Source organism: Furipterus horrens, unplaced genomic scaffold, assembly GCF_987537825.1.
Source record: "Furipterus horrens unplaced genomic scaffold, mFurHor1.1.pri manual_scaffold_9, whole genome shotgun sequence".
Lineage (NCBI taxonomy): Eukaryota > Metazoa > Chordata > Mammalia > Chiroptera > Furipteridae > Furipterus > Furipterus horrens.
This window is the reverse complement of record NW_028327179.1, coordinates 54675426-54699332: the sequence shown is the minus strand read 5'-3', so window position 1 is coordinate 54699332 and position 23907 is coordinate 54675426. Positions and strand designations below refer to the sequence as shown.

Genomic DNA, 23907 nt, shown 5'->3' with positions numbered 1-23907 from the left:
TCTCATAATAAGAACGACACCAAGAAGGTATTTATTTATAACAGTAAATACAGTAGCTATCCTGAAAGACTCCTTTGAGGTCAACCTCTGGGAACATCAGAAGGTTTTCCACTACATACAAGTTCTATTTTTATTATGAAAGCTTGTGAGCTTTGTAAATTCTTCAAAGCTTAACTTCTCATTTTTCATGGTAGTGCCCTTTCCCAATTACTCGACACACTGGGACATCAGATTTATTGTTAACAGCATTAAAAATGACAGATCAGGCAGATCCTTCCACCTGACTTAACCCTGAGTGTAAACTGGATGTTCTGGCACATACACACTTGTTTGGATCACTAGGGTCATATTACTGCAATGAAGCACAGATAATTTACTAACTCTAGGCAAAATCTGAGTTGATGGTTAAAAACTGATGGAGAGTTTGGTACTACTGATAGTGCATTCTTCTTTTTCTTTCTGCTATTTTTGTTTTATTTTAGAGAGAGAGAAAGGGGGAGAGAAGGAGAAGGAGGGAGAGAGACAGACAGACAGACATCTATTTGTTGTTCCACTTATTTATGTATTTATTTGTTGATTCCTATATGAGCCCTGACTTGGGATCGAATCTACAACCTTGGCGTATTGGGACGATGCTCTAACCCACTGAGTTACCTGGCCAGAGCTGATAAAGTGTTCTTAATACCTGGCTTCAGAATGCCAGCTTTCCAACTTGGGGCTAACCAGCTTAAATAAATATTTGTATTTATGCTTTATTTCTACACTTTGGAGAAAATGTGTCACTTAAAGAAACACAAAGGGTAAGACAAATCATATGGAAAATACTCGATTTACCACTATTAAAAAATAAACCACATTGCTTTTCTACTCAACTTTCAAGTATAAAAGAAATTTCTGAAACATTTTTTAAGCACTGTCAACCTTAATACCCGCAATTTTTAGAAATCAGTGAAATATTTTTGAATGGTACTATGTGCAAAGCATTATGCTATTAAATTCACCCAAATCTTGTACTATTCATTTAGGTGTAATTTCTTAGTTCTTGCCTTAATAAGTTTGACTTGTGTAGGTCAAGAGAACATAGCCAAGGATATATCTACTTTAGAAATGAAACTTAATATTCTCAAGGTCATTAATGTTATCTAAAATAATAATTTTGGGTAAATAAAATCTACTCATAAAATACTACACACCTTGCAGGAACTGAACAGGACATACTCAAACAGGTAAAATCTGCTTTTACCTCAACACTGATTCACTTTGAAAGTAGCTTTGCAGTCTACACTTCAAACACAGAAGCTGGCATCTCTTGTTATCAGATTATAAACACAATGCCTATATTATCAAAGAGTTCATTTTCTCCAAACATTTGAACTGTGTGTTAAAGAAATATTGAGTTTCTTTATGTTAATCTAAAATAATATTGAACTTCAAGAGCTATATCTCCGACTTGTGAAGTTAAAGCTCAAAATATCCTAGAGTTGGAATTTTTGAAAGGCAAAAGATGCAGAAACTGAAACTGGTCAGGGTTGAGAGGTATAACATGTCACACAAACTATTCTTGTCTGTTTTTTCTTTTTGTACCACCCTGCTTACAACATAAGAAAAAGGATCACTGGCAGATTAAAAAAAAAAAAAGAACAAGATTTTGAACCAAGTTTTAAAATTAATCTAAGCTATTTTGAAAACAGTCCCTTGCATTCTTCCAAAGGATTAGCAGCAATATTTTGTGCTGGGTAAAAAAAGAACACATTTCTTTTCTGAAATGTCTAATGTAGAAAGGTAATTACTAAATTAATTTTTATACAAATATTAAAACTTCTTGATCATATTCCAAATCCTTTGAAATTGCAGAAGAGTCTACAGTATCAACTGTGACAAGATTTTGAATTTTGGGCTCTATTATAATCTACTACATAATATACCACTTTGTCTAGAAGAGTAACTTATTTTTTAACTTACTGCCTTTAAACAATTTTCTGATTTATTTTTCACTTTAAATTAGAAGTAGAAATGTAAATTTTTTATATTGCATGAAGTATTCTATTGCTTTTTACTTTTAATTTTTTTACAAAATTACTTTTATCTTCAAACTTCCAATCTCAAATTAAAAAACATCTTGATGAAGTTAACGCTATCCAAAATAAGTAAATGGGTAATCAATTTCTAAGTTACATTACAGAGAACTTTTATTGTACTGAGGCCTATTTCAAAAATCTAAGCTTACAAACAGCATAAAGTAGGTCCTTGATTCAATTACTGAACATTCTCCAATTTACCTTCAACATAAAGAGACTTAAGATTGGAGGTCTATGCATTAGTCATTATTTTAATCCTGACTGGCTGAGAGGTTCCCTAGTGCCTGGACAACATCAAGGAATATCTATTATATGCAGAAATGTTGACTGGGGTCAAAGCACAAACTTTTACAGAGTTTCCTGGGATGACATTGGATTTGGGTATCTATTTCTCTGTGCTATGTGAGGGTAGGCAATAATAAGTTGTTTGACTAAGGACGTGAAAATACTATTGGAACCATTTAAAAAATAATAATGTAGAAGAAATAGCTGCCTTCAGGGAAATGAAGTTAGTATGCTCTATCCCAAGTCCTCATTGCAATGTGTTTTAGAATGAGACATTCAAATTCTCAGCTAACATCAGATTTTTCTTACTCTATGCCTACCCATCTTTTTCAAGGAATGTTTTCCTTTTATCTGGCAGATAGGAAATACTAGGGCTTGAGATCAGTAATATACTTTCTTATAACCAAAACAGTCCCCCTATGATCACTTCTTTCAAGGGAGCAATATACTGTGATGGAAGAATGTGATTTATTTTCCAATAATGTGTTTACAAGCAACTTTTCAGGAACATAGTTCTTTTGCTAAGGTAGGAACATCTGTATTTACAACACAGATCTGAAGCACCTACATGTTTTTCTATATAACACAGCATGTTTCTCTTGGCTGAAACAATGTTTTATCTTCGTATTTGAGCAGGAATTTATAAATAGGTCGCTGGTGGTATTTTAGCCAGAAGAACATTTAGCCATTAGATTTGTTTTAGGGAAAATAGTGAAGTGTAACGGCATAAAACACCATGCTCTTTCTACTTCGGCACATGCACACAAAGTTACCATCTGAAGTCTTCTTTAATTCAGTTTTCAGTTTTTCCTGGTCTCCTACCAGATTTTTATTTTCTGCTTCCAAAATGTGTTCTTCCTCCTTGTTATAGCTTTTCAAGAGCTATGAAAAAAGAGTTACAGAAGTGAGCTTAGGTTGCAATAGCCAGACATTATTCCAGGAAATGGTCTGAGTAATGTTGTTAAAATTATTAGTCTTTATTTTATTCTTTGTCTTTTTAGTATTTTATAATTTTCTACAATATACTTTTGCTAACAGATACTTGGTAGCTGGCAAAGATATACAAGTAAATTTCTCCTCACAATGGCTGAAATCTCTAAGATGAAAATAATGAGTTTGTTTGACCTATGATTAAAATTATATTTTCAAAAGTATTTAGGCAGCCCTGGCCAGGTGACTCAGTGGGTTGGAGTATCATCCCGTTCACCAAAGGTTGCAGGTTCAATTCCTGGTCAGGGAACATAACTAGGTTATGGTTTCAGTCCCTGGTTGGGGGATATATGGTATGTCAATCAATGTTTCTCTCTCTCTCTCTCACTCTCTCTCCTCCTCCCTCTCTCTAAAATCAATAAACATATCCTCGGGTGAGGGTGAAAAATAAAAATAAAAAATAAAAGTAGTATTTGGATAAATAATATACATGCCTTTTCATCAATTAAGTAACATAAATCTAAGGAAAAATCAGTTCTGAAGATAAATTGGAAGATCATCGTGTTCCAGTTGCAGAGCTATCTACTCACACTATTTTTATAAAGGCGAATTTGTATGAGAAGAATATAATGTTTTCAGGGTGGAGGGTGGGTAAGTAGAAATGAAAGGGCCATCTCTGTGCTTGGAAAATTCTATCAAATTTTCATTGACTAGTCCCAAAATTAACTTTATTCAGTTAATCCTTTACAATGCCCTTCATATTTTAAAATCTATTCTGGCTTTTAAAGTATTTATTTTATGTTTCTAGTTTATCCTTTCTATGCAAGAAAAATTAAAGTCTGAATAGTAAAATACTTAACTAAAATGAAAACATAAATTTCATGAGCTGTATGTCTAGGTGGAAACCATTATTGTTAATAGAATTAGGAAGTTGACATTGTAAAGAATTTTTAAGAAATTTAAGTCACCAAGAAAGGCAAATTAATGTTTGAAAAATAAAATATGTAAACACTGGCATGGGTTATTTAACTCAAGTGTAGCAAGTTGATACTGACAGCTTCCATAGGTGAAAAAGCAACACAGGACAATTTAAAACAGACTGACATAGAAAAGCTTTTCTTTTCGCACGGTTCCTTTTCTAATGTAAGCTGATGTATTCAACAAACAAAATGTTCTGAGCACTGACCACATGCACATACTTTACAATACTAGGTGTTATAAGGGATAAAAATGTAAGAGAAATATGATCTCTGCTCTCAGGTAACTTCAATCTAATGAAAAGGATGAGACAAGAGCATACAAACTGTAGCACAAGATCATATATAGTACTATTGTGTTATAATAAAGATTAGGCAGCTCAGGAGGAATTAAAACTCTAATGAATACATTATATAATCCCAAGAAATTGTTTTAGAAAGAGGACTGAAATGCTCATTACAACTTGAGGAGCCTTATAGTTTCAAAACTTTTTTAAAAATTAAAAAAATTTAAAGATCATAAACAGGAACAAAAATTTCTCCAAATCTCCATGAATTTCTTGCCCACTTCAAGTTTAAAACAATCCTAGTTGTTGCTTCACTGATTTCAGTTCACACAGTCTCTCCAGTGATTACCCAAATTGGAAGGGAACCATTGAATTGCGGGAATGTTTATACTGCTTGAATTATTATGCCATTTACTTGGAAAAGTTGAATTTGTGTTGGTCTTATAAATATGCTTTCATTACTGCACCTGTAAAGTTGTCCAAATTTATTATGTGTGACTTGACACTGGACAAAGACCAAGAGTTTTGGAATCTGAAATTCAATAGCTACCAGCTATAATAATGCATGTGTCCACTCTCCCATCTACCTTTATCCTATCCTGGTACATGGCTGGAAAAAAAAGCTAGTAAGAAGTAAAACCCCATTACTGTTGTTATTTAAAGCAGTTAAAAGTTAATTGGTCTTTCATAGAATTATTTCATTTAATTAACTGAATATCACAACACAAAAGAATCTCAGGAACCATCTGCAAGTCATTTTATAGGCTCACATACAAGCGAAAACACAAAACAACACGGTTAAGATTGTGGATTACAGAGTCAGACCGTTTGGATTAAATCTTAGTTTTGTCACTTAGCTGAATGATTTTGTGCAAGTCACTTAACATTTTTGTGCCTCCCTTTCTCATGTATAAATTGCAGATAATAACAGTAGCAACTTCCTGGGGTTCTTGCAAGAATTAAGAGTTCATACCTTACTGTGAAGTATTTGAAGTGATATCTGGCACAGTGTTAGCTATTATTTATGACCTTGAGGTCCAGAACATATGAGGTGACTTGCCTTAGGTCACAATGCTAATTATTAGTAGAGTTGGGACTTGCACCCAAGTCTCTTGGATCTCAGGGTAATATACTTTCCATTAGATAACATGTCTCTGATAGAGAATGAAGAGGCGTTTTAGCAGCTGTATCCTTCCTTACCTAGTATTTCAAAACCTACAAGAATTAAGTTTCTTGAAATAAAAGTTATCTTTGACATTCTAATCTATGGCCTTTATTGATCAATTAGTTGCACTTCGGTTTCTTCGTTTTATTAAAGATTTTATTGTTATAAAGGGGGGTCCTACTGAGCAGGACCTTATAAACTGAAACATGTGGTTGCAGGATGTCACAATGGAGAAATCAAGAGATCATGATTGCAGAAGAGGTCATTGTAACTGAGGGACATGATCCAGGGGAGGCTGGCCAGGAATGTAGGAGACATGGTCAGGATGAGTGAGGGGTGATCAGGTTACATGGTGAGGGAGAGGAAAGCACTCTTCACTCCTCCTTCTTGTGGCTCTCCAGCGGAGACAAGACCCAGCTCCAAAGAAGGAGGTAAGCCCAATGGTGATATCCATGTCTCTGAGCTGCTCCCTCGGAGGCTTGGAATGGATATAGGCATGCTGCATCAGGAACTGCTGGGCTGAGCCAGTTAGGCCCTTCAACAGCCGTGATGTCAGTGCAGGCATGACCCCACAAGTAGTTGCACTTGGGGCACTGAAAGTATTCATTTCCAGCTCACAGACTTTCTCCCCACAGAGTATTGGTTTTAGCCTACCATATCTGTGTACCTTTGATGATCGAGGACCACTGACTGGGACAGATACCCAAGAAGAAGGACAGTATGGAACCAAAGGGGAGGAAAACAAAATAAGGAAGAAATTGTGGGGCATCAAAGAATCAGTACTCGTGAAATAAGCTTCCTTGGAACAGTAACTGGTTCTGAAAACAATTCCAAAAATGTTTTGGGGAAGATGCTTTCTTTGAAGAACAAAACTAATTTAAGTATATTAATTATGATGCATATGAGAAAAATAATAGTACCAGAACGCTACACTTTCTATTTTCTTAGAGTTAAAGAGTAGGAAGAAAATAACAAAAAAGAGGAAAAAAAGCAGTGTTCTATTAGTAGTTACAGCTCATTAATCTGACATGATGGGCATAATATTAAATCAAGATAGGCAGCACATGGTTACTCTACAAAGACAAGGCTGTGTGCTTTGAGATTAGCCATCATATTAATTAAAGCTTTGAGGGTTTTGTTTCCTTTTTACCATTGCAAAATGAGATCAAAGGATAGAAAGTGAAGCAAAAAATATTAAGGTACAAAATGAGGCTGATTCTGTTGCTGAAATATTCCAAAAAGAGCAAACATGACTTATTGCTTGGTTTTGAATTCAGAAATACCAACAGCTTGATTTCTTAGACTTATATTTACTATAAATGGAAATTTATCTGATATGTGTGAATCAGTGCCTTTTTGAAACAGAACAAACCAAAGTAAAAAATAAGCTGATGCTTATTCTCTAAAAGTTTCCTTAAAAGATGATGGGTATAATCTAAGAAACATTTTGAATTCTGTTTCCATAAAAATACCTTTCAGGTATAGTGAAAATAGTGCAGACATCAAAAAAAGATAAAACAGGGTTTTGAGTAGGTGACCATGATACTGTAGCACCACGCAGAATTTTCTGAAATGAATTTTGCATGTTTAATAGGTTTTAGAAAGCTTTATACTCTAGTATATAATAGCTTCCTCATTTAGAATTGATGAAAGGTGGTGCTTATAGTTCTTTTTATAAGGGTCTGGGCTTTAGGACTTGGATAAGGATTTGAATTCTCTACTGTTGGACTCAACACTATCTACATAAATATAACTTGGTATAACATATAATTGTTTGCATTTCATTAATTTATAATAGAGAATTAATCTTATTGCATTACTTTTGGACTGCTTTCTTCAAGAAAATCTGTTTTGCTTCTGAGTGGTTCCACTGGTTCTTTTTATTAAAACGCAGAATTAGCAAAATATGGGGCTTACTATCAACTGAACACACTCAAGTATGAGATCTAAGTACTAAATTTTAAACTTAAGAAAAATAATATCCAAAATAATTTTCTATCTTTCATTTTTCCATTTGTTCTTCTTTTTATTTAATGGGGAAAGGACTCTCCCTGAATGGAAGGAGGACATAGTGGGCTCTCAAAGAAGCATTATCAGCAGCAACACAAAGTTAAAGATTTTAAATATTATATACATCAATCTACATCAACTACCTTCCTTTGCTTCCTACATACCCATCATTTAAAAGGAAATGGAATTAAAAAAACAACAACATCAAAAAACAGGATTACAAAAATAATTTAACTGAAAGAAAATGGAAATATAGAGATGTAGCCCTGGCCTGTGTGGCTCGGTTGGAGCATCGTCCATAAACAGGAAGGTCCAGGGTTTGATTCCAGTCAGGACCCATGCCTAAGTGGCAGGTTCGGCCCTGGTCAGGGTGCATACAAGAGGCAACCAATAGATGTTCCTCTTTCACATGGGTGTTTCTCTCCCTCTACGTCTCCTTTCCTTCCCCTTTATCTAAAATCAATAAGCATGTTATCAGGTGAGGATTTAAAAAAACAGAGAAAGTTATAAATACCTGCTTTAGGTTATAAAGTAAAATTAATGGTAATGAATGAATAAAAATTCACTTTTGCAGAACACTTTTGTCCTTGAATCATAGAAAGAAGGCCCAATGGTATTAATCTCCTATGGAGATTGAAAACAAACAAATCTAAAAGACAATAAAATACTTTGAAATAATCTATTTGTAGAACAAAATTGTTATTTTTGGTCATTTTCTGCATATAAATTAAACAGATGCTCTTTTCAATGCTGAAAAATAATATTCCACCCCTTGGGAATATCAACAACATGTAAACAAATTTTTAAAAACAAAATGTAAATACCTGTTTTAATTTTTCATTCTCTTTCATGAATTGTTTGGCAGCCTCGTTAGTATTTTGCACTTGAGTTTTAAGTACTTCTTGGTTTGATAGTTCTTTTGCCAACTGAGTAATAAGGGTAACCAGACGTCTTAACACTCTAAGGAAAAGAAAAACTTTAAAATAAATAGTCATTATCAAACAATAGTCCTTTAGGTATGGTTGTGGTGGAGAGAGATGATGGTTAGGGAGGACACAGTTTTAAAAAGATCCAAGTCTTTCAGTTAAAACACACGTGTGTCTCATTCGTTTAGAATCTTTGTTAGACTTCTGGTCAAGATGGCAGCACAGGTAAATGTTGATCATCTCCTCACAAAACCACATCAAAATTACAACTAAATGATAGAACAACCATGACTCAGAACTGTCAGAAATCGAGTTCAGTGGAAGTTTGACAACTACGGAGTTCAAGAAACCACATCCATCCAGACTGGTAGGAGGTTGCGGACCATGGAATGGGCTGGTCCCACATCCATGTGTAGTGAATTAAAATTCGGGAGGAATATCTTGGGAGCAAGGAGTCCCAGCCTCACATCAGGCCCCAGGGCCCAGTGCCAGGAAGATAAGTTCCCATTACTTATGGCTGCAAAAATCTGTGGGGATTGAGTTGGTGGAAGAAACTTCTGGAATCCAGAGCAGTTCCTCTTAATGAACCCACACACGGACTTACTCAGACTCACTCCCTCTGAGTTCCAGCACCAGGGTAGCAGCTTGAAAGGCACCAGTGGCTTACAGGGAGGAAGTAAAGTGTCTGGCATCAAGGTGAAAGCTGGTGCACAGCTCTCTCTCAGACAGAAAAGCAGAGAGAGGCCACTGTCCCTTTTCCAAATCCTCCCCACACAGAACCACGGAGTTGGCAGGTGGGTGCCATGTCTGAGATTCCATCAACCTGGCTAATACTGTTTGCCCTGCCTTGGAGATGCCCTGGAGATGCTCTGAGGCTCGTCCCACCCATCTTACAGCTATTAGCGGTGACTTTTCCATATGAATGGCTGGTCCCCGCTCATGCTTCACAACTTCCTAAATCTTCTCAGACAAGCAACAGCCAGCCACAGTGAGTCCCCATACCACATACCTCTTCCTAAGTGGCCTCAGGACCAGCGCTAGCAGCAGCCAGCCTAGATTCACAGCTTGGCTTCTCCTGGGACTCTATAAGCCCAGCACAAGTAGCAGCTACTTCAGATTGCTTTATAGTTCAAGCAGGTTGGCCTCTGGCAAAACACAGGTGGGGGCTGACCTTGGCTTGCACCACCAGGAAACCCCACGGCCTGTGCACCCAGGGGACAGCTACAGACCATGTTGGAGCACCACCACCCTGCTCCTGCACAAGTGATCCTCCATGGAGGGCAGAGGTTGGTGGTGAGTGGTCATAGCCAGTCCTTGCATCTGAATGGCCTGGGAAAATCCCTCCCATTGACCTACCAATAGCAACCAAGGATCAATTACAAGAGGAGGGTGTACTCATCCCATACGAAGGGCACACCTAGAGTACCCGGCTTGGAAGATAGGGGAGGCTGTGCCACTGGGCCCTTCAGGACACCTACTATATTAGGCCATACTACCAAGACAAGGAGTCATAGTAGCTCTACCTAATACATAGAAACAAACACAGGGTAGCTGCCAAAATGAGGTTACAAAGAAACATGGCCCAAATGAAAGAACAGATCAAAACTCCATTAAATGAACTACACAAAAGGGAAATAAGCAATCTATCAGATGCAGAGTTGAAAACGCTGGTTATAAGATTGTTCAATGAACTCAGTGAGGACCTCAACAGCATAAAAAAAAAATCCAGTCAGATGTGAATGATAAACCAATTAAAATAAAGGACAATTTACAGAGAAACAACAGTGGAGTGAATGAAGCCGAGAATCAAATCAATGATTTGGAGCATAAGGAAGAAAAATCAACTAATCAAAACAAGAAGAAGAAAAAAGAATCCAAAAATAATGAGGACAAAAGAAGTAGCCTCTGGGACAACTTCAAGCCTTCCAACATGTGCACCAAAGGGGTGCCAGAGGAGAAAAGAAAGACCAAGGAATTGGAAATCTATTTGGGAAAATAATGAAAGAAAACTTCCCTAACTTGATGAAATAGACATGCAAGCCCAGGAAGCACAGAGTGTATCAAACAAGATGGATGCAAAGAGACCCACTACAAGACACATCATAATTAAAATACCTAAGTTAAAGATAAGGTTAAAGATAAAAAGAGAATCTTAAAAGCGGCAAGAGAAAAGCAGTTAAATTACCTAGAGGGAAGTCCTTATAAGACTGTCAGCTGATTTCTCAGAAGAAACTTTGCAGGCTAGAAGGGATTGGCAGAAATATTAAAAGTCATGAAAAGTAGGGTCCTATAGCTAAGATTGCTCTCCCCAGCAAAGATATCATTTAGAATTGAAGGGTGGATAAACAGCTTCCCAGACAAGAAAAAAATAAAGGAGTTCATCATCACCAAACCATTATTATATGAAATGATAAAGGGACTTATTGAAGAAAGAGAAGATCAAAACTATAAACAATAAAATGGCAACAAATACATATCTATCAACAACTGAATCTAAAAAACAAATTAAGGAAACAAGAAGAAGAGAGACAGAATGATGGAGATGGAGAGCATTTTAATGGTTGTCAGATGGTAGCAGGTTGTAGGGGAATGGGTGAAGAGGTAAGGGGATTAAGAAGTATAAATTGAAGGACTTCGGGCCAAGATGGAGGCGTAAACAGACATGCTGCATCTCCCTCCACAACTAAGAAGGAATACAACTACCTCAAAACTATAAACAACCAGAAGTTCCAGAATATCAAGCTGCATGGAAGGTCCAACAAGCAAAGATATAAAGAAGAAATACTCATCCAGACAGGTAGGAGGGGCAGAGCTGAGGCAGAGAGGACTCGGTGTGGTGGTGGCAGCAATGGCAGCAGCAGCAGGCCGATGGAAAGCAGTTATACATTTTAAAAAAGTCAGTGCAGACACTGGGGGAGTGTTCCCAGCTCCTCATCAGACTGTGCAGCTCATGGTCCCAGCACTGGGGAAAATCAAGCCTCATTGCTTATGACTGTAAAAACCAGTGGGGTAGGGGCGGAGGCAGAAGCTGCTGGTCTCCCAGCAGAATCCGCTTGTTTAAGGGGCCCCTACGGTCCTAGAACATCCACAGATCGACCCATTCTGGGAACGACGGCCAGGGCAACAGCTAGAGGGGTGCAGTCCCATACAAAAGTGGGAGAAGTGCCTGGAAAAGGGCCAAGTGCTGGGCAAGTGGCATTGTTCCCTCTCAGACACCTCCCCCACATACAGCACCACAATGTGGTCAGGGAAGGGATCAAGGTTCCAGTGGGAGAACTAAGTGACAAGGAGATAGCCAACCTAATAGATGAGGAGATAGCCAACCTAACAGACGTAGAATTCCAAACACTGGTGATAAAGATGCTCACAGGTTTGACAGATATGCTTGAGTATGGCAGATGCATAAGAGAAGAAGTGAAGGCTATGCTAAGTGAAACGAAGGAAAATCCACATAAAACCAATGGTGAAGGGAAGAAAACCGGGGTTCAAATCAATGATTTGGGACATAAGGAAGAAAAAAACAGTCAACCACTAAAGAATGAGGAAACAACAATTGAAAAAAATGAGGAGAGGCTTGGGAACCTCTGGGACAACTTTAAACATGCCAACATCCGAATCATGGAGGTGCCAGAAGAAGAAGAGGAAGAGTACGAAATTGAAAACTTATGTGAAAAAATAATGGAGGAAAACTTCCCAAATTTTGTGAAGGAAGTAGACATACAAGTCCAGGAAGCACAGAGAGTCCCGGGCGAGCTGGACCCAGAGGTGACCACACCAAGACACATCATGATTGAAATGCCAAAGGTGAGAGTTAAAGAGAATTCTAAAAGCAACAAGAGGGAAGCAGAGAATTGCCTACAAAGGGGCGCCTATAAGACTATCAGCTGATTTCTCAAAAGGCACTATACAGGCAAGAAGGGACCGGCAAGCAGTATTCAATGTGATGAAAAGCAAGGACTTACAACCAAGATTACTCTATCCAGCAAAGCTATAATTTAGAATGGAAGAGCAGATGAAGTGCTTCCCAGACAAGGTAAAGCTAAAAGAGTTCATCATCACCAAGCCATTATTATATGAAATATCTAAAGGACTTACTTAAGAAAAATAAGATCAAAACTATGAACACTGAAATGACAACAAACTCACAACTATCAACAACTGAGTCTAAAAAATAAAAACAAAATCCAACTAAGAAAACCAGAATAGGAACAGAATCATAGGTATGGGGATCATTTGGAGGTTATCAGCTGGGACAGGGAAGGGGGAGAAATGGGAAAATGATAACAGGGATTAAGAAGCATAATTGGTTGGTACAAAATAGACAAGGGGAAGTTAAGAATAATATAGGAGAGGGTGAAGCCAAAGAACTTATATGCATGACCCATGGAGATGAACTAAGGGGGATGGGATTGCCGGAGGGAAGTGGGGTACTGGGCAAAGGGGAGCAAAGGGAGAAAAACATTGGAACTACTGTAACACATAATCAATAAAATATACTTAAAAATAAAAGAAAAAGAAGTATAAATAGATAGTTACAGAATAACCATGGGAATGTAAAGTACAGTATAGGGAAGAGAGTAGCTCAAGAACTTATATGCATGACCAATGGACATGAACAAAGGTGGGGTGATTGCCTAAGGGAGTCAGGTATGCTGGCTGGAGGGGGACAAAGGGGGAAAAACTAGGACAACTGAAATAGCATAATCAATAAAATATAATTTAAAAAAATGAAATACAGGTTCACTGGTACTTACTAATTTAATTATTTTCTTTGTTGATGCCTCCAGCCAAGAGGAGCAGAAACGGAATTTCAGTGTGGCAGGGCCAATAAGAGAAGTCTTTTTTTCCCTTCAGTTCAAAATCTGCTATTTAAAGAGCATTGTATGAAGCTAGTCAAGCCCCCAAACTGCTCATTCACATGTGTTTATGGGTAACTTCCATTGTCAGAAGTAGTAATTAATATCTTCAATTACTCATTCAACAAATATTTCCCCAGCAGCTGCTAAGTGTTAAGCACTGTTTTAGGCACTGGGGACATGGCAAGAAACAAGACGAAGTCACTGTTCTCAAAGAATCTAGGTTTTCATTGGAGAGGCAAGAGTTAAAACAGTATTTAATTATAATTATGAATGGTACTTGAAGTTAAGTATATATACATTCTACGGGAGTGTACATGAGGAGACCTATTTACTTTGAGGGGAGTGATGATCACAAGGCTTCCCTGAGAAAGAGACTGAATAATGAAAAGTTAGCCAGGGAAAGAGGGAAGAGTGTGCTGGCAGAAGGAAAAGCAGGTGTGAAGATCCTGAAGTAGGCAGGATATTTGTTGCAAGAATGAATGAATGCTCTGGCTGGGTAGCTTAGTTGATTAGAGCGTCACCCCAACACACCAAGCTTTTGGGTTTGATACCCAGTCAGGCATATATAAGAATCAACCAATGAATGAATAAATAAGTAGAAAAACAAATTGATGATTTCTCTCCCTCACGCCCCTGTTAAAAATCAATAAATATTTTTTAAAAGAACAAATGAATGAATAATGGAGGAGGAATGTGATGTACATGTCAGAGAACAGTATGAAACAAGGCTCCAGATAGAAGCAGGTGTTAGATCATGCATGGCTTATTAACCTTTCAAACCTACAGTCCTTAACTACTGTTTGTTATTTGGGAATATAGTCTGAGTTCTTTTATTGAGATGTTAGTATACTAAATATTATAGAAAAAGTCTATAGTGTAGGTTAAAAACATAGGAAACAAATTATGTTTTTAAAGTGTGTATGTGTTTTTACTTACAGCCAAAAAAATAATGAAAATCCAGAAATGTAAAGATTTCTTTGAGACCTAAAAAGTTTCATCTGTGTGTGTTCATGGGCACCAGGTCTGCTGGGTAAGCTCTTTTCAACGGCAGTAATAGAGGAATATTTCCTTACTTCTCTCACAGCATCTAGTAGAGAAAAGAGAAAACATTACTTTTGGCTTTTAAGAATATAAAATTATTATTAAAATGGAAAGCAGTTTTAGAATAATCGATCTAACTTTTAAATAATGAATGTTAGGCACGGGTTCTGTTTTTGTCTTTTCCTCTACAGTACATACTTGGGAGGGTACCACGCTCAAAACAGATAATCTGTACATGGATACTACTGGTAAACTTCGAAGGTAAGAGCATTTTTGTTTTTTACTATTCATCTAGGACTCGCCATCATTTACTGTTTCTCATCTCTAGCTACACTGCAATCTATTATCCTTTACTCTTTCTATATCCCTAATAGGTTGACTAAATTTTAACCTAATAACACTAACATACAGACCATATCCCATCACAATCAATTCTGAGAAACTATCTTATTTCTCTTACTGCACTAGCATTTTATTGTATCTATCATTTTGTTGATGGTTTCCTTTCCTGTGCAGAAACTTTTAGTTTGATGTAGTCCTACTTGTTCATTTTTGCTTTTGTTGCCTTTGTTTTTGGTGTCAAATCCACAAAAAATCATTGCCAAGGCCTTTACCACCATGTTTTCTTCTAGGAGTTTTATGGTTTCAGGTCTTAAATTCAAGTCTTTAATCCATTTTGAGTTAATTTTTAAAATTTTATTTTTCAATTACAGTTCACATTCAATATTATTTTGTATTAGTTTCAGGTGTACATTAATTTTGTATTGTGTAAGACACTGGCCAAGTTTTCCCAGCATCATTTATTGAAGAGACTGTCCTTTCCTGATTGTATATTCATGGCTCTTTTGTAAAAAAATTAATTGAACATATACGTGTGGGTTTACTTCTGGGCTCTCCATTCTGCTCTATTGACCTATGTGAGTTTTTAATGCCAATACCATACTGTTTATATATATATTTTTAAATTGTATTTTATTGTTATTATGGCTGTCTCAATTTTTCCCCTTTGCCCTTCTCCAATCAGCACTCCTGCTCCCTCAGGCAACCCCCCAACCTTTGTTCATGTGCATGGTCATGCATATATATCTTCTTTGGCTGCTCCATTTCCTACACTGTACTTTACATCCCCATGGCCATTTAATCCCCTCACTTCTTCACCCATTCTCCCAAATACCATACTGTTTTGATTATTACTATAACTTTGTAATATAGTTTGAAATCAGGGAGCATAACACCTCCAGCTTTATTCTTTCTCAAGATTGCTTTGGCTATTTGAGGTCTTCTGCGGTTTCATACAAATTTCGGGTTTGTTCTATTTCTGTAAAAAATGCTATTGGAATTTTGATATTGTTCTTAATCTACGGATTACCTAGAGTAGCATAAACATTTTAACAGTATTAATTTACCAATCTATGAGCACAGGATCTTTCCTATTATGTATTCAATTTCTTTCATTTTAGTATACAGACTTTTCACCTTTTTGGCTAAATTTATTCCTAGGTATTTTATTCTTTTTGATACAATTATAAATGAAGCTTTCTTAATTTCCCTTCTGATAGTTTGTTATTAGCATTTGGAAATGCAGATTTCTTTATATGGAAGTGGTATCCGGCAATTTTACTGAATTCATTTATTAATTCTAACAGTTTTTTCTATGAAGTCATTAGGGCTTTTTATATCAATATAGGTATAGATTTCTATATCATGTCATCTGCAACAGTGATAATTTTACTTCTTCTTTTCTAATTTGGATGCACTTTATTTATTTTTCTTGCTTAATTGCTCTGGCTAGGACTTCCAATACTATCTTAAATAAAAGAATGTGTATCCTTGTCTGGTTCCTGATCCTAAGAGGAAAAGCTTTCAGCTTTTCATTGTCAAATATGATGTTAGTTGGGGGCTCATCATATATGCCTTTTATCATGTTGAGGTACATTACCTCTATAAAAACTTTGTTTAGAGTTTTTATCATAAATGAGTGTTGAATATTTCAAAATGCTTTTTCAGCATCTATTGAAATGATCCTATAATTTTTATCCCTAACCTTTTTAAAAAAAATCATTAATAAATATTCTTAAGGTAGAAAAATAATCACTGACTTTAACCCTTTCTTCTTTTTCTAATAAACATTCAAGGCTATAAATTACTTCTAAACAGCACCTTATTGCTTAATTATCTTACAAATTGTTATACATTACATTTTCATTATTATTCAGTTAAAATATTTTCTCTTTTGCCTTTGAGTACTTCTATGACCCATGTATTATTGACAAGTGTCTTGTCTAATTTCCAAACATGTGGGGTTGTTTCAGATATGTTATTAGGTTCTCTCTTACATACTTTGCATCATTTCAATTCTTTTGTAATTTATTGAGATTAACTTTATGAGCCAGAATATAGTGAGAGAGTATAGTGTCTTTGTGTGCCCTTGCCAAGAGTATCTATATTCTACAGGTGTTTGGGAAGACTTGATTTTTATACTTTTTAAGGCTAGTCTGCTTTGGTTTTAATTTTAGTTAAATTCCTAATTCCTGGGATACAATAAATTCTCTATTCCTAAGAAGTGATTTGCTGTAATTTCAATGGGAAGGTTCAAGGTCTTTACCATGGCCCTCAAATTTGATGGGACTTGAAACTCTAAACTGTTTCTTTTCAGTGGGTAGCATCTAAAGCTGCTCAGTTCTTTTAGCTTTCTAGCTGCTGCTTTCCATAGAACTCTTTGTAATCTCCCCTACAGATCCAAGGTTCAAGATTCAACCAAGGATTTGAGGTGAGTTTATAGTCACATTTTGGGATTCATTTTCTGAGGCTTCCCCCTTTGTTGGATATTTCCCTTTAATTTCCAGCCTCTCTGACCTTTGACAGATTTAAGCTAGTAAGACTGTGGCTTTCTGCTTTGAGTTCTATTTGACCATGCCACATGGGCTGAGAATTTCCCTTAGAGGAAAAGCTATATGAATTTGGTTACGCTCAGTGCAATTCCCTACTTTCAAGGTTTGACTTGCCTCCAGTTTCCATCTACTTTTGGTTGCTCTCCTAAGCCTTCAAACACTTTTTGCCCCCTTATTTTATCCAGGGTTCATAATTGTCATCACAGGAGGATTAATCTAGTACAAGCTATCTTGCCATTTGTCTTTTATCAATTTATTAGTTTAAAATTTTATTGAGGGGAAACCTTCTAATACCTCAGTGAAGTAAATGTTACTACCCTATTTTGAAATGTAAACACTAAGGCTTAAAAAGTAAGTTCCTATCTGCCCGCCTTTACCCACCAATAGTTAAAGTTCCTGCATTAACCATGGGAATTACACACTCTGCCCACAGATGTAGGCTACAGTCAGCTGTAATGATGCGGTTTTCTGACTGCCATAGCTTACCAGACAAGGGTTGCATACCTGGTGCTAGCTGGTCTAATTTATTTTCCTTATAATTAGAATTGGGATTTAGAATCAGCTGATGAATCCTCGCATATGGCTGGAGTGATAACATTTGGCAGCTGTGTGGTGGCCATTTTCTGCTTTGGGAATAGATTATGAGAGTCTGTGGAGATGAGGAAGAATGAAGTAGACCCAGGGAGAAATGCAGGGGCACAAAAAGGGCACTTCAGTGACTACCAGTTCCTCCCTGGAATCTGGTTTACTTCCTTCCCTGGGCTGCTTTGAAACAACCCCATATTTTATTATAAATTCCCCCTTGTTGATCAAGTGAGTTCAAGTTTGTTTCTGATATATGTAACTAAAAGAACCATGACTAACGTTCTCCTTCCTTATATGGGTGGGGTATGTCCCAGTTTTCAGTAGAAATTGTTGTCATAATTTTAGTTAGATCTCAAAACACTTTAGAGCTAGTAAAAGCTGCAGGAATGATTTTCTGTTCTTTGACTTTGCAAATAGATAAACAAAACTCAGAGGAAATGCCATTCCAAAAGTCATTTAATTAGCTGGTGGCAAAGTGGGACCTGTTTTCTCTATTCTTTAGTCATTTAGTGTTATTACTTATATGGCTGGAGATTAAATGAATAACATTAACACTAATGTACCAGGAGACAAATACTGACATTTTTGGATGAGGCAGAAACTCATTCACATCCTGATACAATGGCCTACTCATACCCTCTGATACCAGTTGGTCCCAGTTTTATAAAAAGGACTCCATTTCAGAGGTTGGTGTTATGGAATATGGGAAACATTTTCTCACAAAATAGCAGCATACATGATGGTTATGGTTCCAATTTGACCCTTGTAAAACTTAGCCTACAACATAGCTCTTAGAGAATTCTGAAGTAAAACATATTCTACAAAGCTGAAGTGCCAAGAAGAAGCTGGGTGATCAGGCAAGTTACTTAATTCTCTAAGCTCAGTTACTTCTTCTAAAACATGTAAGTATTTACACTCATGGAATTCTGCTTTGACAAGTATCTTAACGGTTTAATTCTAATATCTAAGATACTTGTTATCATGAAAATTTCAAACATGCTGAAAAACTAGTATAACAAACACCCATATTTCCACCACCCAGATACAATAATTGCTAACTTTTCCCTGTATTTGCTTTTTCTGTCTTAATTTTTGTAACCATCTGAAAGTAAGTTGAAAATATCATGACACTTGTAATATGTTAGCATGAAGCTCCTAAGAATAAGGACATATTCCTATATAACAGGTGTTGGTAAACTTTTTCTGTAAGAGGACAGATAGTGAATGCTTTTGCCAGATGGTGTGTTTGCTGCAACTGCTCCACTCTGTAGTTGTCCATGGAAACACGCATAGATGATAACATAAACAAATGGGTGTGGTTATGTTCCACAAACACTTTAGTTTTCAAAATTGGCATTTGATTTGCAAGCTATAGATTGCTGACTTATGCAATGTAACAACACTGTTATCACAACTAAGGTTAACAAAAAATTCCCTAATATTATCTAACAACCAGTCCATATTCAATTTTTTTCAGTAGTCCCCAAATGTCTGTGTTGTAGTTGTTTTTTAACCAGGATCTAATCAAGATTCACAACCTGCATCCAAGACTCCTTCTGAGGACCTAATGATTCTATTCTTCTGTGCCTCCCCCACAGCTAAGCTGCTGGTGCCTGGGACACTACTATAACAAAGGATTGTATAACTGGTAACTCAGAAAAGTGGGCTATACATTGGTTTCCTTAAACCTTAAAACAACTTAAAAGAAGAATGACTGCACTGTTGAAATTCATGTTTCTACATATATAATAGTAATATCTATTAACTATTTGCATACATACATCAATATCTGCTCTACACATTATCCATATACTATAGTCAACTGCATATCAATAGCAATGTTGACAATTAAAATCCAATGAATTAATAAATAAAAACTAGAGCAGGCTTATTCAAAGTAGGAATCTAGTAGTCTAGAACTTACCTAGAAACAGAACAATCAATAGTACTATAATAGTAAGAAAAGCCTTGTTCCAAAAGGTTGCAATTTTACCCCAGACATTAAATGAAAAAATCTTCTGCCATCTGTAAAGCAATAAAATTACATTAAGTATAAAAAAATCAAAAGAATGTTTCAAAATACTTTTTGAATACTGAACTGACATTTTGCTTATTGTGTAGTGAGTAAAAATTACAGAAATTTAATTTTTACGTCATATCAGAGTTATTAATTCATAAAAACATTTCATATAATAAAAACATTCTTTATTTTCAAGTTTAATAAGCTGACATTTGATTATCTTCTGTCTGGAAGCTTACATATTCTACAGTGAAAGTAACTTAAAAGGCAAGATACATGATCAAAATCTTAAAAAGGAATTTTTATAGTAAAATGTTATATTGCTTATAGAAACTATCACTTTATACCTTTTCCCTAATCAGGGTAATAACAGGGAAATAACAAATATTGGTCCAACAATTAGCAATATATGAGTAGTGGGTGCAACTCTTTAAACTATTTATTTTTCTGTAGTACAATTTTAACACTTACTCTAAGTAAAAGTGTTTCCCTACTTTTCCCACGAGTTTTAAAAATCCTTGAGGTATTACATACACACAGCAAAGTGCAAAAATCTTAAATATACAGCTTGATGAATATATGCATACTTACATATGTATATACCTATGTAGTTACAATAACAAGATTTGAACATAGAGGAAACAAAATTGGAAGACAAATATTCTATAATGGATGAATTAAAGGGTATAAACAAAGACAGCGGTAAGAATGTATGGATTATAAATAGCAAAGACTGATAAAGTAACTTATCACACAACAGAAAAGGTGACAACTTTGCATGAGGGCATTTAAAATGAATTAACACATTTACTGAGTAATAAGCACTTAAATAAACTTCAAACATAACTTAAAAAAATTTTATTTTACAATTATGACAAATTATTAACTAATAAGTTTTGGAAACAACTCTAAATAATAACTTGAATTTGGTGGGGAGAGAAGATTGATTTAAGGTACAGTGGTTTCTTTTGTCTCTATGCTTCCAATTCCAAGGACACTATATAAATTTTACATTATAAAAATTTTATCGTTTTTGAAAGAGAACATAAGTGGCAATACCTTGATCAAAGTCCAAATGTAAATTCACATTTTAAGGGCCAGTATAAAAGGAAACACAAGAGACCCCCTACAAAGAACTAGCAGTTTATATTAACACTAAATTCAAGGAAGACTTAATAATAGATACCATATATTGAGTCCTTACTATACAATGGTTCTAAGCATTTTTATATGTTTTAGCTAAGTTAATCACCACAACCATTATATGAGGTGAATATTAGTATTACTTCCATTTTACAAGTGGGGAAACTGACTAGAGATAGTGAATTACTTGCAGAAGGTCACACAGTAAAATGCAGAGTTGGGATATAAATCCAGGCAGTTTGACCTCTGACCTCTGAGCATGTGCCTAACTAGTGGGTTATGTGAGAAAAGAATAGAGAGCCAAATAAAAAACTGAAGCCTTTTCTTTGAAGATTATGGTGATATACATATATTTTTTATATACATATAAAAGATAAAAAGATGGATATACACATAATAAGGACATATTATAAACGATATGTATACAAATATACCATACTTCCTCATGTATATGTATGTTTATATATGACTATACACACATCTGTCTAATAGCTACCTGATAAGGATAGAAAAAAATTTATTTGGCAGGAAGAAAAATAATTTATGGATCATTTTGATGGAGAAACAGTAAACAGAAACAACATTTTTTTGCAAGTCCTTGAGAGTATTACCAAAAAGCTAAACAGGGTGTTATTGAGGATTATAAAACAAATCAAGGTGCTGAGAGGTAAGTAGGGTGATGAAGTAGAAAGAGCACTAGACTGAAAGGAAGATTCTTGTCTGGAATCTGCCATGAATCAGCTACATGACCTTAGACCACTTTCCCTACAGAACGAGTGGGTTAGATACAATTATTTCTAAGCCCCTTCCTACAGTATGATTCAATTTTTTTTTCTTTAGCAAGGAAGAAAAAAAAATGATGATATCATTGATAGACAAAGACAGAAGTGAGTAGAAATCCAGGTAGATAAGCAAGTTAAGAATTGTGAAACCTGAACCCTGGACCAAAGTAAAAATTTTTAAAGTTTCTTCCATTCATGAGCTCCTACTAAACTTCAGTGGGTTATCTCTAGGATTGCATTTATGTAAGATTTTCTCTTATGCCATGAGTATGAACAAACGTCTTAATTACAAGTGTATTTCACCAAACTAGCAAGTTTCTGGATCTAAAACTGAACTCCCAATAAGATTATTACAGGGCTAAAGTGAGCCATGTTTCAATTAAAATACTTACTATACTTAAAGACCTAAGGAACTGATGCTAATGTATGGCTCCGATACTTCTCATAATCAGTACTTTTAACATATATTCATTAATTCTTTGTGGTGGGGAACAGTAGTAAAATTACCTTTAAACATTAACGAAACTATTTCTTGGTTAGATAGGCCAAAACTAAGAATCATTTATTGGCTTAAGTTTCTAAATTGTCATTTCACTGCCCCAGCGAAACAGTTCTGCAACCATGCCGTGCCGTAAACATCATTTATCCATCTACCTTCACTTAGTTCACTGTTCCAAGTCAGGGCAATAAGACAAAGGTAAAACCTGATGACAAGACAGGTGTTAAGAGCACAACCTTTATTATACCTGTAATTAACAGAAACAGAAGAACTTGCCCTTTTGCTTTTAGAAAGTTGATTCATTTGTACATTTAACAAAAAGTTTTATGAAACATATTTTAATATTGTCACATTTACAAATTACATTTGTTAGTAACTTTATTTTTTAAGTACATCTTTTATATAATCAGCACTCAAAACTTCCAAATCTTAAGAAAAGTTTTTCCGTACCACACTAAAAAGCCTAAAGGAGCTAGTCGTATATTTATTATTGTAACAATTTGGAGTTTTCCTACCTCTGAGGAGGAATAAAAGGTAGGCAGAAGATTAAAATGAGTCCTATTTCAGCATAAAGAAAAGTTGCAACTGCCGCCCATTGGAGTGTCATTTTTTTTCTCTTCAGACCTAAATAGAGAAATACTTGTTTTACTTTGTTGCCTTTCAAAGAAAACCGAGACGCCAAGGTTATCTTTCATTCAGGGGTCTACGAAGCCCGACCTTCCTCTAACTGGAAGAGAAAAGGAGAGGAAGGCGGAAGGAGAGGGAGGGGGCGGAGGGGGAGAAGACTAAGGACTGTTGAGAGGCCCACGCCTCCACCTCCCTGGGGAGCCCAGAGCAGCGTGCCACGCGCCTGCGCGGCACTGTGTTTTTCCGCCAGCTTCGCGGCGACTTTTGAGTAACGCCAGTCCCCTTGCTTTGGGACCCTAGTGGTCCGCGAACATGCCGTGGGCCCTTGATCGACTGGTCCGGGGCAGGGCCAGCTCCCCGAGGTCCAAAGGCGGAGAGCGCCGCGACCCCGCGACCCTTCACCGTCTGGAGGACTGCGGCCCCCTGGGCTCTTCCCCCGCCTTACCCCGCCTGCAGCCCGCCTGCCTCCCCGCGCTGCTCGCTGCTCCGTGGCCGCCGACGCGCAGACGTCAGACGCCACGGCGGGGGCTGGGGAGGGAGGCGCCCCACCCCCACCCGCTGTTAGGCCGGCTTTCTTCTCAGGCCCAAGGTGCTGGTGCTCCCGGGGTCGCAGGCGGCGGGAATACGATTGGCAATAATTGTTTCCTAATTGGTAGTGAGTGGATGCTTGGGGCTCCCAAATGCAGCTTCAGGAGAGCCGATTTTAACTGTCTAGTACTGTGAGGTTTGGGTAGGAGGGGTCGTTAATAGACCTTTTCTGATAAAGCAGCGTGGGGTCCAGGAAGAAAGAATGGTGCCGGCG

The 23907-nt window shown here is 36.5% G+C and overlaps 1 protein-coding gene across 1 annotated transcript in view; it reads right to left on the bottom strand.

Moving 5' to 3' along the window:
* The window catches only part of BCAP29 (B cell receptor associated protein 29), a 55107-nt gene extending 31488 nt beyond the window's left edge, over positions 1 to 23619 (bottom strand). Inside the window, exons 1-6 of the mRNA XM_090287349.1 lie at positions 23551 to 23619; positions 22994 to 23102; positions 19959 to 20059; positions 14454 to 14604; positions 8557 to 8692; positions 3137 to 3245 (exon numbers count right to left, since the gene is read on the bottom strand). Of these exons, the coding sequence (XP_090143475.1) occupies positions 3137 to 3245; positions 8557 to 8692; positions 14454 to 14604; positions 19959 to 20059; positions 22994 to 23085 (589 nt within the window). The 5' untranslated portion in view covers positions 23086 to 23102; positions 23551 to 23619. The remainder of the gene's footprint in view (positions 1 to 3136; positions 3246 to 8556; positions 8693 to 14453; positions 14605 to 19958; positions 20060 to 22993; positions 23103 to 23550) is intronic.
* Between the last annotated feature and the right edge of the window lie 288 nt (positions 23620 to 23907).